This window comes from Condylura cristata, unplaced genomic scaffold (genome assembly GCF_000260355.1).
Source record: "Condylura cristata isolate star-nosed mole 26May11 unplaced genomic scaffold, ConCri1.0 scaffold00010, whole genome shotgun sequence".
Taxonomy (NCBI): Eukaryota; Metazoa; Chordata; class Mammalia; order Eulipotyphla; family Talpidae; genus Condylura; species Condylura cristata.
Genome location: NW_004567111.1, coordinates 5268226 through 5289771, shown reverse-complemented (window position 1 = coordinate 5289771; position 21546 = coordinate 5268226). Strand labels below are relative to the sequence as shown.

The following is a 21546-nucleotide window of genomic DNA, read 5'->3' as shown; positions in this document are numbered from 1 at the left end:
ATACCTGTAGTGTCTCTCACAAAAACTCTACCCAACCTCCCACCTCCCTGAAATCAACATTTTTAAAACAGTGGGGTGGTAGCTTTTTTGCTCCCTTGCAAAGGAAAGTTGAGGCATTCAAAGAAAGTGTCTTAATCACTGATCGTTAACATATCTCTCCTTTGTACAGTTCACAAAAACAAATGGCCTGTCATTGCCTTGGTGGGGTCTTGCCTGGGGCCAGTGCACTTCAGAGCCTGGGGGCTTAATCTCCTCTGGCTTTGGGTAAAGTTGCCTCTGGCTCTTTCTGTGCAAGCATTAGTTGAATAGATTTTTGTTTTTAATTTTTTTAAGAATATTCTCCAACATACATAAAGTCAAGGAACACGTAAACCCCATCCTTTGCCATGTACTCACCATCAATCATCCACTGTTAGCTGTTTTGCTTGATAACTCTAACACTCCCCCCCCCCCAAACCACCCTAAACAGACTCCCAATACGCCCTAGAGGTGTGATGTTTCTGGTTTCTGTCCTTTCTCAGATCTCTGCCAGGTTCTTACCCCCACCAGATTGTTTTGCTGAACAGGATAATAGGTCTCAGAATTATTCACCCTGCTAAATTTGTTATTTTTTAAATGTCGTTTGGGATAAACATGGATTTTTATTTTTAGTTTAGAAGCTGTGAGTAAAGACAGATTGGACTAGTATGAAAGGAGGAACTCTAAGTCCCTTTCTCTGTCATATCTGGAAATTCATCCTCCATAAATACCTAAGCTATATAGGTAAGTTAAGCAATCTTCATTTTAAATTATACCAACACCAGAAAACAGTTCTTAAAAACCATGCACTAGCAATCTGGTGAAGAAACTCCACAAAACCACCCTGTCCTGGCAAGAATGGGCACAGCTACCATTTCTTCAAACAGAATGTGAAAAAAACGGAAACTGTATTTAAGTCAACGAAGGTACAACTGCACCTAACAACAGATAGTTTATGACCTAAAATCATTAGGCGCAGGGCATTTTTTTTTTTTTTTAAGATTTTTTTTTTTTTATTTTATTTATTCATACAGAACTGGGGTACAGGCCAGAGGCTCAGGGGCGGTGAGAGGCTTCACCAGAGACAGAGTGGGGAGCAGAACAGGCAGATTGACGAAGTACACTGCTGAGGGAAGCAGCGGGCGGGTCAGGAGAGGTCTGGCTCGCCATGTGGTCTCCTCCGGGGCAGGCGGCAGGCGGGAATCGAACTCATGCGGAAGTGGCTTCAGATTCTCAGTGCTGTGTTTTAACCCGCTGCGCCACCAGGGAGGGCCCGCAGGGCATTTTTAATAAGAATACTACGCGCTAGTTCTCAGATTATAGGGAGGTGGGGCACGGGTGTTAGGGCAGGTACACTGAGGAGTGAGATGTCATCCTTTTTTGCAGCGACCCGGTGGGCGTGGAGAAACCGGAGCGGAGCAGGAACTGAGGGGGCGTGGCCCTGACCAAGGGGCGTGGTCCTGACGGGCTTAGGGGCGTGGCCAAGAACGTTGCGGGGCGGAGCTACGTGGTGGTGGCGCGCACGTCGGCAAGATGGCGCTGTGCGTGCTGCGGCGTGTGGCGTGTGGAGCGGCGGCGATGCTGCCCAGGCTGTGAGTGCAGGTCCCCAGCCCCTCGACGTCCCGCCCGGGCTCACGCCCCGCGGGTCCGGCGCCGCCTCCCCGCGCCCTGTCGGAAACCTGGCCGGTCGGGAACACAGTGCGCCCGGGAGCACCGGCGCGACCTCGGGCAAGGTCGCCCGCCCCCGCGGGGGTCGTTCCCACAGCCGGTGCCTCTCTGAGGACCGTGGCTGGAGCCGGCGAAAAGGGTACACAGCCGCGATCTGTCAGTCCCACAGAACAAAACTAGCCTCTCCCGCAAGTGGGAGCCGTGAGCGCGCGTGAAGGCGAGAGGTCCTGGGACCAGCCTGTGAGGGCGCGCGCTCACGCCCCAGAACTTCCGCGCCTCTGCTCAGCACCGCGGTTCCCAAACTGTCTGTCGCAGGACCCCTTTCCAGGCCAGAAAATTGAGGACCCTGAAAAGCAAACCGAATTTGCCAATGTTTTGTCATTTAAAAGTAATGGCCCCATTGCCTGTGCACACAACGACATCTTTAATGAGAAATAACTCGCACCCCGCCAAATAGAAGACTGGCATGGTTTGAGACGTCTGAACGTCTTTGAATAAAGGAAAACTGGAGTCTCAGACCAGCTGTTTGCAAAGTTACCACAAAGAAGCCCCGGGCTCTCACATGCAGATACTAAACCTCACACTCAGGGTCTCTCAAGAAGCCCAGGTGTCCTCGGACCACACTTTGAGAACCGCAGGTCTAGCGCGCACTGGCCAGCCGCCTTCGCATTTCTGTGTGTCATTTGACCCCCTGGCCACCAGGTGGAAAAGTAGGGTGACTTGTTTGTGAAGAAGAAACTGAGGCTTAGGCAGGCTAGCAGCCTGAAGGCCTCTGGCCAGTAGAGCAGTTTGTCTTGTGATCCCGGTTCTTTGGTTTCTGGCTGGCCCAGCGCTTTTATCACTGTGGCTTCCTCCTTCCTGACAAATCGGCATCCTCTGCAGGCCCCACCCGGTGGGATGCATCCCCTTTCCTAAATGGGGCAGCTGGTCCATGGCCCTGGGCTCAGGAAGTCATTCCAGGGCATCCAGAAGTTTCCTTTTCTGGGCTGTCAAGGGCCCAGTCTCAGTGGACCTCAGGTCTGGTGGCCACATGCTATGCTGGCTTCTAAGTACCCAAAATGCTCTTCACCTCCCTGTGCAGGGGCCCTTCACACACCCTACCCGGGTTTTCACGCTTCACGAGCTCTACACCTGATGCCTTTAGAACACGAGGCATGGGGGAAAATACTAGCGCCAGCTGTCAGTTTAGAAAAGTCTGCTTGGAGATGCCTTCATTTCTGCCAACTTAGGCTGCATGGCGGCTCCAGGCCAGTGGCCATTTCCTTCCGTTTTTCGAGTGCAGCACTATTACTGATAGGCAAGGGCCGTTTCTGACCCCCTCTTCCCAGCTGTTCCTGGTACACTGATGCCCACTGCTTCCCCCAGGTCTTGTCTCCGACCCTGCTGCACTGTGGCCACTGCTCTGTTTCTGTGAATACCCTGCTCTCAGGCTCTCAGGATGGGGGAGCATGACAGGTGTGCTACAGCTGTCTTTTAGGTTCTCTCAGTAGGCAGCAAAAGAATACAGGTGTGAACAGTAACCCTTCATGTGTGCACACAGCTCTAAGTACTTTTCTGTATAGCCATCCGGGTATAAGCAAAACAGGATTTACTGATGTCGGCAATGCTAGTTTTCACCACATGGATGGTTCTAGATGCCTCCCTTATTTGTAATTTTCACTCAAACAGTGAGAAACCTAACTCCCACCTTTTGCATCCCTGTACTCAGTTGTGTAGATTCAGCATACAGAGACAGCGGGAACATCAGACAGTGCTCCGCGGGAGAGAACTTGATCAACAGCTGTGTGTTCCTTTTCTTTTGGTCTTGCAGGGCCACGAACTCCTGGAGTTACTTAGCTTCACGCCTTTATCACCCATCCCCTTCAGTGTGGCTGTTTCCTGCATTTGTGATACAGTTAGAGTTTCTTGTCACACTCTGTATGTTTTCCCTGGAATCCTTCCACCTCCCAAATGATTTTTGTCTTAAAGTGCATAGACCAGGATTTACTCTTTTTGCTATAAGGTTCTACAGCTTTTGACACGCATAATTTAACAGTATCATATGGAATAGTTTTTCTTCCCCCAAAGCCCCTTGTGCTTCACCTAGCCATCCGGCCCCCTTCTTCCCAAACTCCTGGCCAGCATGATCACTTTGTTGCTGTGGTTTTGCCTTTTCCAGAATGTCATATAAATTAGAACCATGGGCTGATAATTCACTTCCTTTTATTGCTGAATAACATTCTGTTGTACTAATACACTGCAGTGTGTTTATTCATTCACCTCTTGAAGGACATTTGATTGCTTGTAGTTTTCTTGTTGTGAGTAAAACTGCTATCAACATTCATATGCTGGTATGTAGGAACGTAAGTTTTCAACAGTTGGATAAATACCGACGTGTGTAGTTTTGGATTATCTGGTAAAAGTACAGTTAGCTCTGTAAGAAGCTAGCAAACTGTCTTCCAAAGTGGCTGTGCCTTTGAATGAATGTTTCTGTTGCTTCCCATCTTTGTCAGCTTTCAGTAGTGTCAGTTTTTAAAAATTTTAGTCATTCTGTTAGTTTGTAGTGGTATTGTTTTAATATGTTAATATTTTTCTTTATTTACTTATTAAATACTTTCTTTAATGTTCTTATTTATTTCATGTTTCCAAGGGGTAGGATCCAGTTTCTCACCATCAAGTCTGTATTTTTTAGTCTCCACTGCTCCCAGCTTTATTTTAAGTCTTGCTTTTTTGGGTAAGAAGGGTGTTTAATTTTGTCAATTTTTTTTCTGCACGAAGTGATATAATCGTAGGCTTTTTCTTCCTTAGTCTGTTCTTATGGCAGAAACATTGACTTTGGGATATTGAACTAGCCTTGTATAGCTGGAATAAATTCCACTAGTCGTGGTGTGCAATTCCTTGTATGTATTGTTGCATTTGATTTGCTGATGCTGTGCTGAGGTTTTTGTCTGTGTTCATGTGACACGGCCTCACAGTCTGCAGTTTACTTTCTTGTAACTGCCTGTTTGGTATGTTTCCACGTGGTCTTATTCCTTCTATTCCGCATTCTCTTCTTTTTTTGCTTTCTTTTATATTAAATAAATCTTTTCTAATGTAATATGTTAAGGTTGTTTAATGCTTTTCTCACTATTTTTAAAGTTACTTTTAATAGTAACATACAACTTTTGATAATATTATGGTAAAATCTGTATAACATGGACACAGCCATATTAGCTCCCTTGAGGGTAGTTTACTGGCATCACAGTTACAATGTTGTGAAACCACCCCACTATCTATTTCCAGCTGTACCACTAAGCAATAATCCCCCCATCAACCACTAATCTACATTTTATCTCTGAATGTGCGTATGCATGTGTTTCATATAAGTAGAATCATCAGTATTTACCTAAGTGTTTCTCCACTTAGCACATTGTTTCTAAGGTTCATCCATGCTGGAGTATGTGTCAGAACTTCATTCCTTTTTGTAAATGTGTAATGTTCATTGTGTGTATATTAATATATATTGTTCATCTTAACTTATCAGACTCTACTTTTGATTTATATCAACTAATTCCAGAAGACAGAAGATAGAGAATTGTTACTTCTGTAAATTCTAGCCTTTTTTTTTTTTTTGGTGGTGTTACTGTTGTACACTTTTGTTGTAGGTGGTAACTCATTAGTATATTGCTGTATTTCTACATATACAGGTTTTTTTTTTTTTAAGAAGCTTAGAGAAGGAATGCAAGCATACACATTTTATAGTATTTGTCATAGTAACTTATTTGTTTACTACTGCTGGTTCTCTTTATTCCTGTGGATTTGGGTTCCCATGTAGTGCTATTTCTTTAGTATATCTTCACTGCCATTTGCCTACTTTGTTACTGGCAGATATATTACTATTCTGTGTGTTATATCGCAGGCCCATCACTACAGTTAGGCGGTGTTCTTTTTTTTTTTTAGATTTATTTATTTGTGCGTACAGAACTGGGGTGGTACAGGCCAGAGGCTCAGGGGTGGTGAGAGGCTTCATCAGAGACAGAGTGGGGAACAGAACAGGCAGATCGACGAAGTACACTGCTGAGGGGAGCAGTGGGCGGGTCAGGAGAGATCTGCTGCGCCATGTGGTCACCTCCGGGGCAGGCGGGAATCGAACTCATGCGGAAGTGGCTTTAGCTTCTCAATGCTGTGCTTTAACCTGCTGCACCACCAGGAGGGCCAGGCGGCGGTGTTCTTTTATACAGTTGCTTTTGAAAAGAAAGGAGCAGAAACTGCATTTACACTGTCTTTTATAATTACCTTTATGTGTATGTAAATTTTAGTTACTGTCTGGGATCACTTACTCCCAGCCTGACTATCATTGGTAGTTCTTAGAAGGGAGGACTGCTCGCAGTAGCCTGCACTGCACAGCGCCTCTCCAGCTCCCAGGAGCCTGTGCCAGTTGTCTGGAAACATCTCCCTCTCCACCTTCTCCTACATGTTTTTGGTTAGCCTGTTGCTTGCCACAGTTGTTACCAACATGTTGGATACCTGTGATGTTAAATAGTTGCTTCTGATTGTTTTCCATAAACACCCTCAGGGAAAAATCTATTCTCATGGTGCGAGCTCTGAGTCAGGTTTAGGATTAGTCTTCCAGGGAGCCACTGGACAGGTCAGCTCTGCACAGCGCTCTAGGAATGAGGCTTTGGATGGCCCCTAGTCACTCACACATACACACCCATGCCACTCTCTCTCTCTCACACACACACACACACACACACACACACACACATACACACACACACACACACACACACGGCATCCCCCCCACCCAACTGCCAGGCTGCTCATTTTCTTTTATGATGTGGTCTTGGTTTTCAAGGCTGCCACAAAACTGGGGTGGGCAGAGAACAGGTAAGTCAAAACCTGACACAGTCTATTTTACTGAGATTTTTCATATTTCTTGAATAAATGCTCTCCACAGGCTTTTGGTTAATTGAGTTCTAAAGAAGTTGATTTTGGTCATTATCACTAATGTTCTTATTGTTTTTTACGGAGGATAGGATTTTTAAAGGTAATTTCTCTGCAGTTTTTGATGAAGTCACCTTTGCTTAGAGTTTTGATCAAAAATGGGTTGGAATTTGCTTGAACTCACAAAATGTTTATTTTTAGTACTTATCATGGTCATATGGCTTTTTTCCTTCAAGTGTGTTATTATGGTGAATTAGATTGTCCTTTTAAACTTAAGCCAACCTTGCATTCCTGAGATGTATTCTACTTGATTATGAGATGTTATTTAAAAACATTATTTGATTGTGTATGCTAAAATGTTGCTTAAATCATTTACATATTTGTTCACCAGGACTATTAGCCAATATTTTTTTTTTTTTTCTGGGATGGAATTACAGGGTTGGAGATGGTGACATAAGATGCCCTGGGGAGGGTCTCGCTCCTTCGGGTTTTGAACCACTTTATGTAGAATTAGTATTTTTCCTTGAATGTTTGTATCTGGAGTTTTCTTTGTGGGAAAACTTTAAAGTATAATGCAGTTTCTTTCAAGAAATTTGTTCATTTCATCTAAGCTGTGAAATTGGTGAGGAGAGAGTTATTCATAAAGATGATGCATCTTTTTTTCTTACAGCTTTAATGAATGTATAATTCATATATAATTCATATACCATGAGATTCACCCGTTTTGTGACTCAATAATTTTTAGTAAATGTGTGAACTTGTGCAACAACCATCATTATATTACAGTTTGAGGTCACCCCCAAATATCCATCATTCCAAAAGTTCTCTTGAGCTCATGTGCAGTAAACCCGTATCCCACCCCCACCCGGTCATCCTTATAAGGTTTGTGTTGCAGGTAGATGTTCCCTCATATTTGTACTTCTTTCTCTTGCTGTTCCATTTGATCCATCAGGCTAGAGTTTTATTGATCTTCTTGAAGACTCAGTGTCTTGATTATCAAAATCTTTATGGATTTTCCCTGTGGCTTTCTGGGTTTATTATTATTATTTCTTTTTTTATTTCCTACTAACCGCTTACTTTAGGTTTAATTTGCCCTTCTGTTCTCTTAAAATTTAGATAACTGACTTAAAGCCTTTCTACTTTTGTAATGAAAGCACTTTATAGTAAACTTTCCTCTTAGTCTTGTTTTGGCTTTCTCTGTCATTTATGAGATTTCTAGTACTATAATGTCATTTCGCTTCTTATCTTGACACTCTGTTGTCTAAAGTAATTAGTAGTAAAACTCTGAAAGGGAAAGCAGAGTGGCAGGGAGCACTGGACAGGGACTCTTGCTCTGCAGTGCTGGCGTGCAGAGGAGTCTCGAGTGGGCAAACCAGGGGGAGACAGTGTAAGGGAAGCCACAAGTGCAAGCTAAGCAGGAAGGGACAGTATGTGGCAGCAGCAGGCTGTGCCGCCTGGCCTGAAGGCTGCCCGGCCCAGGTCCTGGCAGACCTTTTTATAGTGTTGGCCTCCTTTTGTGAAGCCTTCTGAGATGGCGGGGCAGTCTCGGCTGTGCCTCTGTGCTCCGGGAGGCTATTAAGGGAAGAGGGAGAGGAGGGATGCAAGGGAGCACGGCAGTGGGGGCGGGGGGCGGGGGCACTGGGGAGAATGTAGGGCAGAGAAGAATGGAAGCAGTGCAGGCAAGGGGAGAAACCTTTAGAAGACTTTAGTAAAAGAGCGCTTAAAGGGAGAGGCAAGTGTAAAAAGACGAGACATTTGAAAGCGATCATTCCAAAAGAACTCGTTTAGCCTAAGAGGAAGATGTGTGCTTTGCCACTTGACCTGGTGTTAACATGTCAATGTGAGGTGTTAGGGACTTAAAAATGTTGTAACATCATTAGAAGTTGACTCCAGTTGCCCAAGCCCATGGTGAGATGCCAAAAGGGGGTGCTGTGAACAAAAGCGATGTTCAGGGTGCGGGGCAGCAAGGACCAGCCATCCCAGTTTGTCCAAGCCTGTCCTGGTTTTCACAGCAAAGGTCCCACGTTCCAGAAAAGCCCTGTGGTCCGTGCAAAGCAGGACCATTATTCACCCCGAGTCTGGGAAATGCAGGGCTGAAGGATGTGGAAAGGGGAAGAGGATAGGGAAAGAGGAAGAGGAAAGCAGGGACAGAGTACAAAGCCCAGGAAGAACCGACTTGACTGAAGAAGGCAAGAGAGAATGGGAAGGCAGATGATGGAAGATGGCAGACCCAAGGTTCAAGACGTAGAGCCAGGGCCTTCTCGGATGGCCATCTCGGAGATTAGGCTGTGCCTTTCAGGATGCCTTAATAAAAGTTTCTGTCAGAAACAGGGCTGAAGAGAAAGGAGAGTGGATGTCTACTTGCAGATCTGCTCTAGCTCAGGGCATGTGTTTCCCGTCGGCTGCAACCATCCGTGTCTGTGCAGGCTGGATGGAAGGACATGGGGCAGTGTCTTTGGGTGAGACAGTGGAGTCAGGAGGAAACGCTGGGACCTGCAGATGAGCTCCTTCCCCTCTACCCGTTTTCCTGTTGATCCAGAGAAGAGTTGAGTTTCATCCCAGTCTTCACTGGAATAACTGTGGCCACTGAAGGCTGGCCTCATGAGGAACTTTTCAGGTGTCCCTGTTTTGCAAATGTTTGAGTAGCATAAGCAGTTCATGCTTCCAGAAATACTCCCTAGTGTGTGTTGCTAATTATAGGGAATCTGGGGGTGCAGATTCTCCAGAGAGACATTAGGAGTGCGGAAGCTGAGTGTGTATGTTGGTGGTGGATGGCCTGGCGGAGGCCTCAGATGTGGTCAGTGAGGTCCTTTCCACTGGCGCTTTGCTGAAGTGGTTACTTCCCCAGCGATGGCTGTGCAGAAGCCACAGTCTGATGGACGTGTGTGGGGGTAACGTACAAGGACAAGAGGTTTACATCCCAAGGCTTGACCTGGAGTGCCCGGGGGGCTGGTGACTGATGTGCTTTGCACCCCAGGGACTGATCAGTGGAATGCCTTGTTAATAAGATTGGAGGCAAGGGGGGGGGGTTGGGAGTATATCAGCAGACCCACCCCCCAAAGCCAAAAAGCAGTGCTGTTTGACCGACCCTTTTCTCTGTCAGTAAAAAGCCAGGACCTTGCTCTCGGGCAGCTCCTGCATCCTACAGCCTGTTCTACAGCTCCCGTTTCTTTTCTATCATTGTGGTGTTGCTGATGCAACAGATGTGACTTCTGGAAACTGCTTCTGGCCAGTTTCCTTAACTAGCTGATGCGTGGGGTGCTCTATGGGGCTGCAGCCTTGAGATCTCCTGCGGGGTTCCCTGTGGGGAGGTCTGCAGGTGCATGTGGCTACAACTCTAGGGGCCAGGGAGAAGAATGCTGGGCTTGCTGGGGAGGGTTATTGGTGGGTGTGATGACTGTTCTTGAGACTGGAAGCGCTGTTAATTGGAAGAACAAGATGCTTCCGGCGGCTGGGGGCAGCTGGAGCTCGTTTCTGGGGTCGCATAGTGCTGCTTTGTCTCTCTGTGCTTTGCTCACTATCCTGACAGGTTCCATTTAGAATTTCATTAGGCAATAAAGAAAATATGGAGGGATTTTGTGTTTTCATAGAGTTCACTTGGATATGAACTTAAATTCATTGTATTTCATACAGGCTTAGTTTACTTCGTGTTATCACTGATACTTGAATGTCTTACAGCACAGCAACTGACTCCGTTGAGTGATGCAGCTGATAAATGGGCCCCCAAATTGCAGCCTCTCTCATTCTCCAGCCCCCCCTTCTTGTAAAAGTTCCTTCCCAACTACGCAGGGTGGTTTTTCTCTCGTTGCTCTGATTTGATGTTTCGCCTTTCTAGGGCGGCAGCCTAACCTTAGAGCGGCAGCGTCCACTGTTAACAACACTCTCATGTCTGTATGGAGCTGTTCAACCACAGTTGTTCATTTAGTCCATGTCCCGGTTTTCTTTCTTGGGAAGTGTGGAGATAAGTATCTGTGTGCCCAGATCTCTATGGGTCCCCTTAAGTTCTTGGAGTAAATTTCTGGATGTGAGCTGACTGTGGTCAGGAGTATGGGCATTTTAATTCTTGTGGTGCTTGCTGCCGAATCACCCCCCAGAAACCCCCCAGAAACCCTGGGTTGCTGGGCGTCTGCGGAGCTGTCTGCTGTTTCCCTCGGCCTTACAGGCCTCACATGGACACGCCAGCAGACCGTCCTGGTGACCCGACAGCCGGCAGCACGCACTGAGGCAGAACCCCTCCCCGTACGGCAGCTGCAGGGGCTCTTCCTCCCTCTTTGAGCTTGGCCGTCACGCAGACCTCGCCTAGAAGGCTTCTAGTGGCCATGAAGTTTTACCTCCTCCAGGTGGTACAGCAGGTTAAAGCACGGCACCATGAAGCTATCTGCAGCTACTACAGCACGAGCTCCCCGGCCAGGGAGCTGACCCACGTGGCGCAGCAGACCCCTCCTGACCCACCTGCTGCTCCCCTCAGCAGTGTGTTTCAGTCGACCTGCCTGTTCTCCTCCCTATTCTGTCTCTGGTGAATCCTCTCACCCCCTATACCTCTGGCCTGTACCCCAGTTCTGTCTGCATAAATACATACATTTAAAAAAGAAAAGAGAGATTTGACCTCTCCAGCTGGCTCTCTTCAGAACTCCGCCATAGGTCATGTCTTCCTCTTGCTCAGACTTTTGAGAGTCAATTGACAAAGATGCCTGATCTCACAGGAGAGGAATCAGAATCCGCCTCCATGAGCAAGTGAGGGTTCTACTGTAGCAGCAGCGGCCCGGGCAGGTCTAGCCTGCTTCCGGGCGCTGGGTTCTGACAAGAAGGCGGAGTGACGGTGCTCTGAGCATCTGCAAGACCAGTTCAAATTCACTGAAATATTAAGCACTTTCTTCTTTATTGGTCTGTTGCCACCCTCCGTAAAATGAGGGTCACAATTTAATAGGAGACTATTCATTGTTTAATGGAAAGTTCTATATTGTTTAAAAAACAAAAACAAAAACAAAACAAAACTTGGTACATTTTGAAAACACACCCCTCCAGCAACCTTAAAAGGGTTTGCGGGGCCCTTTCAGGGTATCTTCACACCGCAGCGCTTCTCTGAAAGCTCTTGCACTTGACCTGTCTTCTTACATTTGCTGCCAGTATTTGTGAGAAGGTTAATTTGCCCCTTTAATTTTAGGTCAAATGCAGAAGTTCTGCAAATTCAAAAGACAAATTCCACGCGAGATGCTGCTCTCCTAGGGAGGCACTGGAGGGCGCTCTGGCATGGGAGATGCGAACTGGCTCCCTCCACACGCACCTCTTCTGAGGAGAGCAGGGTGGGCTTCCTGTCATTTTTAAGACAAATAGAAGACACAGAGATGATAGGAAAATATTTCTATACGGACCTGAAGATGGTCCCTTGAAAAATTGGTAAGGAACTTAAGCAACGCTGTGCCCCAAGCATCCTCCTCCCTTTCCCTCCCCCTCCTCCAGCCACACAGGTCTCCTTGGCAGAGATGTCCCGGCCTGGGGCACCATGTCCCCTCAGAGTCCACGTAGATGTCATCATGGGAGGGACACCCTGACTGGCCCCGCCCTCTGCCGCTCTCTCTGCCTCACGGCTTTTACACCTGACTTACTGCGCATGGTCTGTTGTAGTCTGCACCCACCCGCTCCTCAGCCCTCCTCGCCATCTCCCTGCATCCTGACAGCAGGGACCAGTCTCCATCCTGCCGCTGCCTCAGCTGCCACCTGGCCTTAAGTCAGTGACTGGTTCATCCTCAGTGTCCGCAGAAACCTGCTGAAAGGAAGAAGAGCAGATTTAGTTGGGAAATGACAATTTTACAGTCATATTTCTGGAAATAATGTCTTTTCTTGTGGCAAAATATAAGTAAAGTTGCCGTTTGAGCCATCTGTAGTGGACAGGCCAGCGGCGGCCGGCACACCCCGACGTCACCCCCCTTGCCGGTCCCCGTTATCACTCTGCTTTGTCTCTGTGCATTTGACTGTTCTCATTTAAGTGAAATCATGCAGTATTTGTCTTTTGTGACCAGCTAATTTATTTGACACAGCAGTGTCCCCAGGGTTTATCCTCTTGGTAGTGCGTATCAGAAATTTCTTTTTAAGGCTGAGTGACGTCTCGTATGTCTGCACCACGTTGTGCTTATCCAGTCCCCCTTCTGTGGGCCTCGGGGTTGCTCCCACCCTTCGGTAGTGTTGGTGTGTTTTATGCAGAACACACAAGTGTGGTATGAAGATGTTGAGCCTGGAGTGCATTTCTTTGGAACAATAACATCTTTAAATTCCACCAGCGAGTCACAGTTCACCCGTGGGTGATTTTTACCTTCAGGGAAGTACTTTTATGTCAGACAACATAAAAGTAGCGCCTTACTCGAGTTCCTAAAAATCAGGTTGGTTTAATATCCCCATTGATGTTATTCAGGTTTCTCTTACATATACCAAAAGAAGAAAAAAAAAATCACAAAACCAAATTACTGGCCTCTAGCTATAAGCAGGAGGGTCCTGGGCAGATGCCCTGGGGGTCTAGGCAGTGCTGACCTCCGTTCAGGGACTTGGTTCCAGGCCCCGAGTCTGAACTGAGCTTATTCTCCCAGTTAAACCGGGACGTCGACTCGTGCCTCCTACAGTCGCTTCCCATACCTAGAGAGGAATGTGACCTAAGGGAAGACGACTTGGAGGATCCAGACATATGCAATACATGGTTTTGTGAGCTTTGAGCTATTTTGGTCCATTTCAGCTCAATTTGAGCAAAAATTGAAGATAACGAAAGCTCTGCCTCCCCCACATTTTCGGGGACAGTCTGCACTCCCTTATCTCCACTCCGACAGTCTTGGGAGGCGCTTTTGGTCTGTGTGGTTCAGCCTCATCCTTCAGCTCCGCCAAACGGGCGGTGTCTTCGTGGCTCTCCTGTCTGCGGCAGGAACAGCCGCCAGCTGCGCACTCAGACCCGCCCGGGGTATGGGGTATCGGGGTATCGGCGATGCAGCCTACAAGTCAGGCACGAGGAGAGCGAGTGTCCCCGACTCAACCTGTTCACCAGGTGGCCTCAGAACAGAAGAGTGGAGCCTGACTCTGCCTACACCCTGCCCTCTGGCATGCTCCTGCTGGGGGCCCCCCCCCCCGCACATGTCCCTCCGGTCGGCACGCCCAGCAGACCCCCTGGGCACCCGGGGTCCAGTCTCCCAGGGTCGTGGCCTTAGCGAGCACCTCCGCAAGCGCTCCTGCAGGAGCTGGCCCGTAAAGAAAACTCCCTCCGCAGGGGAGCAGACTGCACCCTGAGAAGCTGAGGTGCCCCTCCCGCCCCAGCCCCCAGCCTAGGTACAGGTCGGGGTGCGGGCCATTGGTGTCCCCCAGTGCTGCGGGCCGGGGTTCACCCGGTGACCTGGTGATGGGCCCGAGAGTAAGCCCCCGATAGCCTGCAGCTGTCTGTGCAGCACGTCGGGACCTCGGCGTGGCGTGCACCCCGCACCCTCTCCCCTCGGGTGCTCCCACTCTCCCGCCCCTCGAGCGCCTCCTTCAGGGCCACTTCTGGAAGCCCTCCCCATGCTTGGACTCTGGGGGCCCGTGGCACACACTCCATCCCCACCCCCACCCCCGTGAGCCCCACAGGCAGGCCCCTGGCCCTCCCAGCCCTGAGAGACCGTGCACCTTGTGTGCTCATGGTCACTTCCTCGATGTTCAGAGCCAACCACAGTGGGCGGGAAGTTTCTTCCTGCTTCTTTCTCTCCTGCCTCCCTCTGCCTCTTACCAGGAAGCTCGTGATGATACTGAGCACCCTGGGCGCGCCAGCTGCTCTCCTCCACTGTCAGCTGGTTAACGCCATCTTCATCCCACTGAGGTCTCCCAGGTACCAGGCAAAGGCGCCACCGCCCTGCTTACCACCCCTCCCCCCCCCGGGAGCCTGGAGTAGCTGGAGTAGCCGGCTGGGGTCTGCCCCCTCACTGCCCAGGGCACCTGCGTGAACATCAAGATGTCTGTCCTGTCAGCAGCTCCGTGGCTCCGTCTCCAGCCTCATCTCTTGGCCTGGCCCAGCCTCCTGTCACTACTTCTGCCCTCCCAGTGGCCGGCTGTCCTGGACACCACTGTGAATAAAGAAAGGTCTTTGATGTCCACACGCACACTTCCAAGCTGTGTTGTTTTTAATTGAGGTGAGATTCATAGAACATAAAATCAGCCATTTTGAAGCACACCGTCAGGGACATTTGGTACATTTACAGCCCCTGTCTAGTTCCTGACATCACATGTCAGGACAACCCTGTGCCATTTGCAGTCCCTCCCCCTCCCAGCGCCCCCAGCCCCTGGCAGGCAGCCAGCAGTCCGCCTGCTGCCTGTCTCGCTGGGTCCGCCTGTTGTGCCTGTTTCACGTGAGTGGGCTCACACAGTCTGGCCGGTGGGCTGACTTCTTTCACTTAGCCTAATGTTTTCAAGGTTGGTCCACACCGTAGCATGTATCACAATTCGTTCCTTTTTGTGGCCGAGTAATATTCCAGTGCACTTACGTACCGCTTTGTCCAGTCCACAGTTGGTGGACATTGTTCCCACCTTTTGGTGGTCACAACTTCTGCACTGTAGAAATGTTTGGGCACCTGTCTTGACCGCTCACCTCTCATCTCCCCCACCCACCCCACCATCATTAGTCTTCTCTTGCTTCCTCGGGTGAGGGAGGCCGAGGCCTGGGCTTTGAGGCTAAAAGGGATTCAGATACTGCCCTGAGGCCACACAGCCCTGAGCCAGAGTCCTGGCCCTGCCACACACGGGCCTCCCTCTAGAGCCTAGTCTGTCAAGGGCCCAGGATGGTGACCACAGGAGGTGTGAGAATTAACGAGGTGCTGCATCAAATGCTGAGCACACCTCTGGCTCATGAGAACCCTGGGGACCTCTGGACCTAAAAAAAGACAATAAAACCACCTGGGGGGCGAAGCCAGGTACGGTATTCCCCTCAGCCTCGTACTGCGTTTCCCTCCTCAGAGCACCTTGTTCTTCATCACATGGGGCAACCAGGTAACACGACTGGGGTCTTCCTGCCATGCGGTTGCCCTCACCAGATGGAAACCCCACGCACACCCCTTTGTGCCTGGCACATAGTAGGCACTTACTAAAAAATTCCTGAATGCGAAGCATCGTCATATGGTCACAGTAAACAGGACTCATTCCTAATTATCCAGTTGACACGAGAGGGTGGAAAGGCAAACTTTTTATGTAAAAGTGTGGGTGTATGTATGTTTTCCTAGATTATAGATTTGTCTAAACATTCCTGCTAATTTAAGATGTCAAATCTGAAGGTTCTTTCTTGGCTTGGGTTTTTGAACACAGTCCAGGGCTTTTTTCAGATTCTGCAATATTCTCATTCCTCCCCCCCCCCCCCCACAAAAGAGTTTTTGGAAGCATAAGGGGGGGCACCTTCTGTACTGTATTTGTTTGCACAAATACATTATTTGTTATTTATCCTACATTACTTGTCTGCACCAGTGAGTTGTGGGTCCCTGAGGGCTGTACCCCGGCTCTGAGGTGTCACCCGGGGAACCTGGCCAGTCTGAATCTGTGTGGTAGAAAGCCTGTCCCAGCCAGTCACTCCAGGTGCAATCTGCCTATTCCAGAATTCCTCATGGGGAGCACACTTCTTTCTCTCAACTGTGTTCTGAGGTGTGTTTGAAATTTTTGTGAGGGTAGCCCAAAAGGTAAAAGACAAATCTTGGCTGATTCACATATATGGGGAGACAGGAAACATCCGTGAGCAAAATGATAAGCTAAGGGACTTGGATGATGGCATCGAGCTTACTGGAGGTGAAGAGGTAGGGTGGGACCGAGGGGCAGGAAGGGAATGGTGGTATGTATTTTTTAAGCACTTAAACATTAGTCACTGGTTTTCAGTTCAGGAATCTTAGCAGGATCCACGCAATTTTCACGTTCATGCTGAAAATCTCTACTCTCTCTCTCCTTTCTTTCTCATTCCTCTCATTCTGTCTTCATTTCTGTCCCTTCCCCAGAATCTCTGGACTTAACTAGATGAGAGTGGCGGGGACGCTCCACGTTGGTTCTGTGGCCTCTCAAGGCCAAAACTGGGGAGTGAGCACTGTTGGAGAAGACCCCTCTCCCCTGACAGTTAGACACGACCCAGCAGTGGCTCGGGACAGAGATCTGCTGATGGGCTAAGGCCGCTGGCCAGCTGCTCCTGGAAGGCAGAGTGCCCCCCCACCCCACTCCTGCTGTCTGTCTTTCAGGGGGGTGTTGACCAGCCGGCTCCTGAGCCACTGGCGGCCACTCTGCTGCTGTGGGCACCTCCGAGCACCAGCAGCTTGCTGCTGGCCAGCTCTGGCCAGCTGGTTTCAGGCTCTGAAAACATGTATCATGCTCCATGAGGCTGCCCGGCCTCAGCTGGAGAAGCGCCTTTTAAAGACGGGCAGGTTGGGCCTCCCTGGTGGCGCAGCAGGCTGGAGCGCAGCACTGCGAAGCTGTCCACAGCGCCTGTAACCACTTCCTTTTACCGTTCCTTTGCTAACTCGGCCCCTGAGCAGGAGGCGCTGGGTCCCTGCTCGGTCTCAGGCAGCTGCTGGAAGGAGGGAAGACTCCCTAGAGGCTTTTCTGCGCGTCGTCCGGTGTGAGGTCTGGCCTGTGCCATATGAGCCGCGCCCTCTGTGGGGCAGGGCTGGGCAGAAGTCCTGAGAGGAGCGACACGGCCTCTGTTGTGTCTTGTTCTTGGAGAAACCACCCCCTGCCGTGGCCCGTGGAGGTGGCCAGCAGCCTGTCGTGGGCTGACCTTCGGGGGACCTGGGCCCGTTGCCGGGGAAGCTGGCCTCTGAGCAGCGCTCCCAGGTGACAGGAGAGCACGGGGTGTTCCATGCAGCCATGCAGTGGTGCTGCCGTGCAGCGGTGCACAGTGTGCACAGAGGCCCTGCGGGAAGCTGGGTGGGTCGGGGCCTCCAGGCTGCTGGGACTGCGCGGTCACCTCGGGGTGGCAGCGGGAGGCAGCGGGGTGGTTAACCTGCCCCAGCCTCCCGCGAGTCCTCGATCCGCTCGGGGCTCAGGGGCTGTCCCCCGTCACTTAACCTCATGCCTTCCTCTGCGCTTTTCATTACATTCAAATGTGCTGGGAAAACTAATTAGGGAAAAAGTGATGGCGCTCTGTCCCCCACGGGGAGGCGGCCGCGCTCCTTCCAGAGCGCTAGCCAACGGCGGGGATACTTGCAGTTCCGTGGGGCCTGCAGGTGACTCCGTTCCTCTGCGTGCACACACTTAGCTGCCCACATCTGCAGTTAATTTCTTTCGAGACCTTAATGAGAAACTTCAAACAGTTTAAATGTCAATTACCCCAAAAGTGAGGTTTTCAAGTTCCAGTAATCTGCCCATGTTGGTCATCGGAACGTAATCCCAGGTGGAGGTAATTTAAGACAGATGCCATTCCAGAGCGTGGGGACAAAGAACTTATATATTTGCAGGACTAACGAGCCAGCCTGTGGCAGGACTCACTCCATGACCACTTGTGGGACCAGCCCCGGGCCCACCGCCCTTGCCGCCTGAATTTGGGGTGATGCCCCCCGATCTGAAAGGACGCCAGTGCTGCTGTGCTCATACGGCTCAGGGGAGAAGACAACATGCTGTAATGACAGCGACTCTTCACCCTCCGCTTCTGAGGGGAAACCGTGTTCCTGATGTATTTATGATGGGCTTGTCCTTGAAGAGGGGCTAATCCTGAATTTCCGCCCTGGCCACTCCTGCCTTCTTCCTGTGTTTCTTCCGGTGCCACTTTTTGGATTATGGCAAAATGCACGAAGAAAGAGTACAATATGGTGATGAGGTGTTGTGGTTTTTTTTTTTTTTTTTTTTTTAACTGAAAGTCAAACTGGAAGTCTGTGTGGGGAATTAACCCTGCATTTTCTCTCAGGTCAAGTAGTGGGTGTTACATCCTTGGTCGTTTGTGCTACAAAGTAAATAATTTCTAGCAGCTGGTTTAGTTTTCACCACTTCTAAGACTATGACAAATGATCGTAGAAGATGTTTGGTTTTACAGAGGACAGCTTTGTAATGTGTGTTTTGTTTCTGGGAAGGCTTTTATGTGTAAGCCATTTATGTGGAATTTCGTTTTATTTGAATTTGAAAATTTAAAGTTTGAAAAGTAGCGACTGCCATATTGAGCTGTTTCTCACATGCCTGGCATTTAAAAGTTAATTTGCCTTTTATTTTTAAAAGATACTGAGAAAAGTTTTCCCCAGCAAGCATTCATTACTAGTCAAGTGTTTTGAAAATTGAGAAACTATCTTTGGTTGCTATGGTTTTAGGCCTTCCCCCCCCCCCCCCCCAACAGCATTGCTAAGTACTCTTAGACCTACTTCGCCCACCCAGGTCACTTTCAAAGGTAATTACGAATATAGTCATACGAAGTTAGATATGTCTGAGCATGTGAATTCTGGGTGTTTTTTGGCAATCCAAAAAAAAGGAGTTCTAGTTCCTTCACAAGCAGCTCCTGGGTGCTGTGCTCGGTGTGTTGCGTGTTGTTGAACCTACACGTAAGTCCAGAGGCGTGGCCCGTGCTCTTTACAGAACCCCGAGGGCGTCTTTGTTTGTCTGGCTAACACGGTCCATCACCTGTGCAAGCACAGTAATCCCTGTGGTGAGATCCATGTCTTATAGGACAGATGTACACAACTGTGTCTTACATGCAAGTTGACACTTTCACTGGTGACTTCTCAATATGCAAACCGCCTGATACTCACCCGAGGTAGAGTTAGGTGGAGAAAAAAGGCTCAGTTCTTGATCGGCTTTACAGGTGTAAAAGTTCGGGTGGGAATTCTTGTCCCTTCTCTCCAGAGGACGCTTGATGATTTAGCCTGACTTCTCCAAGGCACCTGGCGGAGCCCAGAAGGCCTGCTCAGCATCTTGGGCGTGGGAGCAGTCATTTGAATCATTGTGCGGAATAGTCCCTTGTATTTGGAAAAGTCAGGAGGCCAAGAGTGAGAGACGTGTCCTCATCTTTCCCCTGGTGGCCCCTCACCTGTGAATTCACACCAGGGTGGTAATAAAATTGTAGGAGCTCATTTTATGTGAAACCATTAGCAGCCTGAGAATTTGGGACTCGCTGCCTCTCATGCTTTAAGACATTGGAAGGTGCCATTTATAAGCACGGAGGGCCTGAAGGAAGGCAGAACAGGCTTGTAAATCTTAGTTTTAGGCTCTGGACGGTAATCAGTTTGTAATATAGTTTTAAAAACTCTTCGGTTATCAGAATCACAAATGTGCTCCTTACCGTGGGCAGGCCCCTGAGCCAGCCAGCTAAATGGGAGGCAGCGGTCACGGCTCAGTCTGTGATACCAGTTTCTTCTTCTGCCTCTGAGCTGAGGGTGGGGGGAGGGTCCACACTGTGGAGAACAAGTCCAAACCTGAATGTTCATGTGAGCTTGCGGGGGTGGGCAACGACGATGGCTGCATCACCGGGAACGCGGAGGCTTTGCTTTGAAACAGCTACTCCTGCACGCACCCGGTTTGCTTGTGTGCTGACCAGGTCAGCCGGGCACGTGCGGGCCGGTCGAGCCAGGGCCGGGGGCTGGAGGCTGGAGGAGGGCCCGGATGGCGCTCAGGGAGCCTGCCCTTACGGCGCTGCTGCCGCCGCTGGCCCAGGGGTGGTTCCTCCACTCTGGAGACACTGAAGAAAGAAACCAGACTTTTTAGGGGGAGCCCGAGAACCGGTTCGGAGCAGAGCGTGGGCTGCAGAAGGTGCAGGGCGTGATGGCTCTTCGCACCAGCCCCCGCTTTGCCTCCTCATCAGTGCGGTTAGATGTAGACCTGGGCTGGCTGCCCCCTGGGGTCAGAGCTGCGCCCACGCCGCCGGAGGCCTGTGTCCGAGGTCCCCTCGGGGTGACAGGAACTCGTCCATCTGCAGCTCTCGCGCCTGCCTTTCTCGAGCCCGTGGTAAGTAGCCTTTCTGATGCTCATGGCACTCAGAGGGCCTCCCCCGGGCAATGGTAGGCATTCGGTGATGCTCCGCACTTCACATCAGTGGCCTCCAGGTCCTTCAGAGGGCACGATGGCACTGGACCGAGAGGGTGGCCGCGTGCCAAGGGATCAGTCCTCCCAGGCCCCGGGCCTTGTCGCGCAGGAACCCTGCACAGTGTCTCCCTGTCCCAGAGCCAGCGTGCGGGGAGCCTCTCTGACGTCAGGACGCGCTGTGCACCCCTTTCTGCGTTCTTGCCTGACGGCCACTTCTGCCGGTGCCCCTGCAGAGGCTCGCCACGCAGATTCCTCTGCTTGCCCCCACCGCTCCAGAGCTGTGGAGGTGGCGCCTTCTCAGGCACCTTGCTTGCTGCCTCCATGCCCGGCCGCTCCAGGTGGGGCCTGCCCAGTCCGGCCTGTGCAGCGTGCACCTTGGTGTGGCCGCACCGCCATCCTCATCCCCCAGCATTTGTGTCTCCCCCCCCCTTCCTCTGCTCTGGAACCCCTTATAGAGCAAGCGTTGATGTGTTCATGACGATGGTCTTCCTGCAGTCGAGGGGGGCCTGGGGGCACTGCGCGAGCCCAGCCCCGGGAAGAGCCTGTGTTTCTAAGGCCCAGCAGGCCCAGAGAGGGCTGCAGTGGGGGGTTGGTGGCAAGGACGCAGGGGCTGCGCCCGTTCACAAGTGTCGGCCAGAGCAGTTCTGAAGGAGAAACGCTTTGGATGCCGCTCACCGCCTGCACAGGCGCGTTATTTTTGGCCTCTCTTTCTCCTGCTCGCCTTTTTTCTTTAACCTCACCCAGTGGCCTCCCATTCCAGCTGAGCGCTCCTGTCCCCAGTTGTCCTGATTGAGTCTTCTTCACCCCAGCTCTGCCCTCTCCTGGGCGGGTTCTGATTCTTGGGGAGAACGACACTGTTGAGCTCTGTCCAGTGCCAAGCATCGTGCCCATACGTGTTCCTGTGTTGCCTGCCTTACAGATTAGGAAGGTGAGACTCAGGGGAGTTAGGTGACCTACTCACATTTACACACCTACCTCGGGGTGGAG

At 50.3% G+C, this 21546-nt stretch overlaps 1 protein-coding gene across 2 annotated transcripts in view; it reads left to right on the top strand.

The window, feature by feature from the left end:
- Positions 1–1558: 1558 nt before the first annotated feature.
- Positions 1559–21546, top strand: part of CLYBL (citrate lyase beta like) — a 193855-nt gene continuing 173867 nt past the window's right edge. For both annotated transcript variants that reach the window (XM_012723388.1, XM_012723389.1), the window contains exon 1: positions 1559–1610. In XM_012723388.1, the coding sequence (XP_012578842.1) occupies positions 1597–1610 (14 nt within the window). In that variant the 5' untranslated portion in view covers positions 1559–1596. The remainder of the gene's footprint in view (positions 1611–21546) is intronic.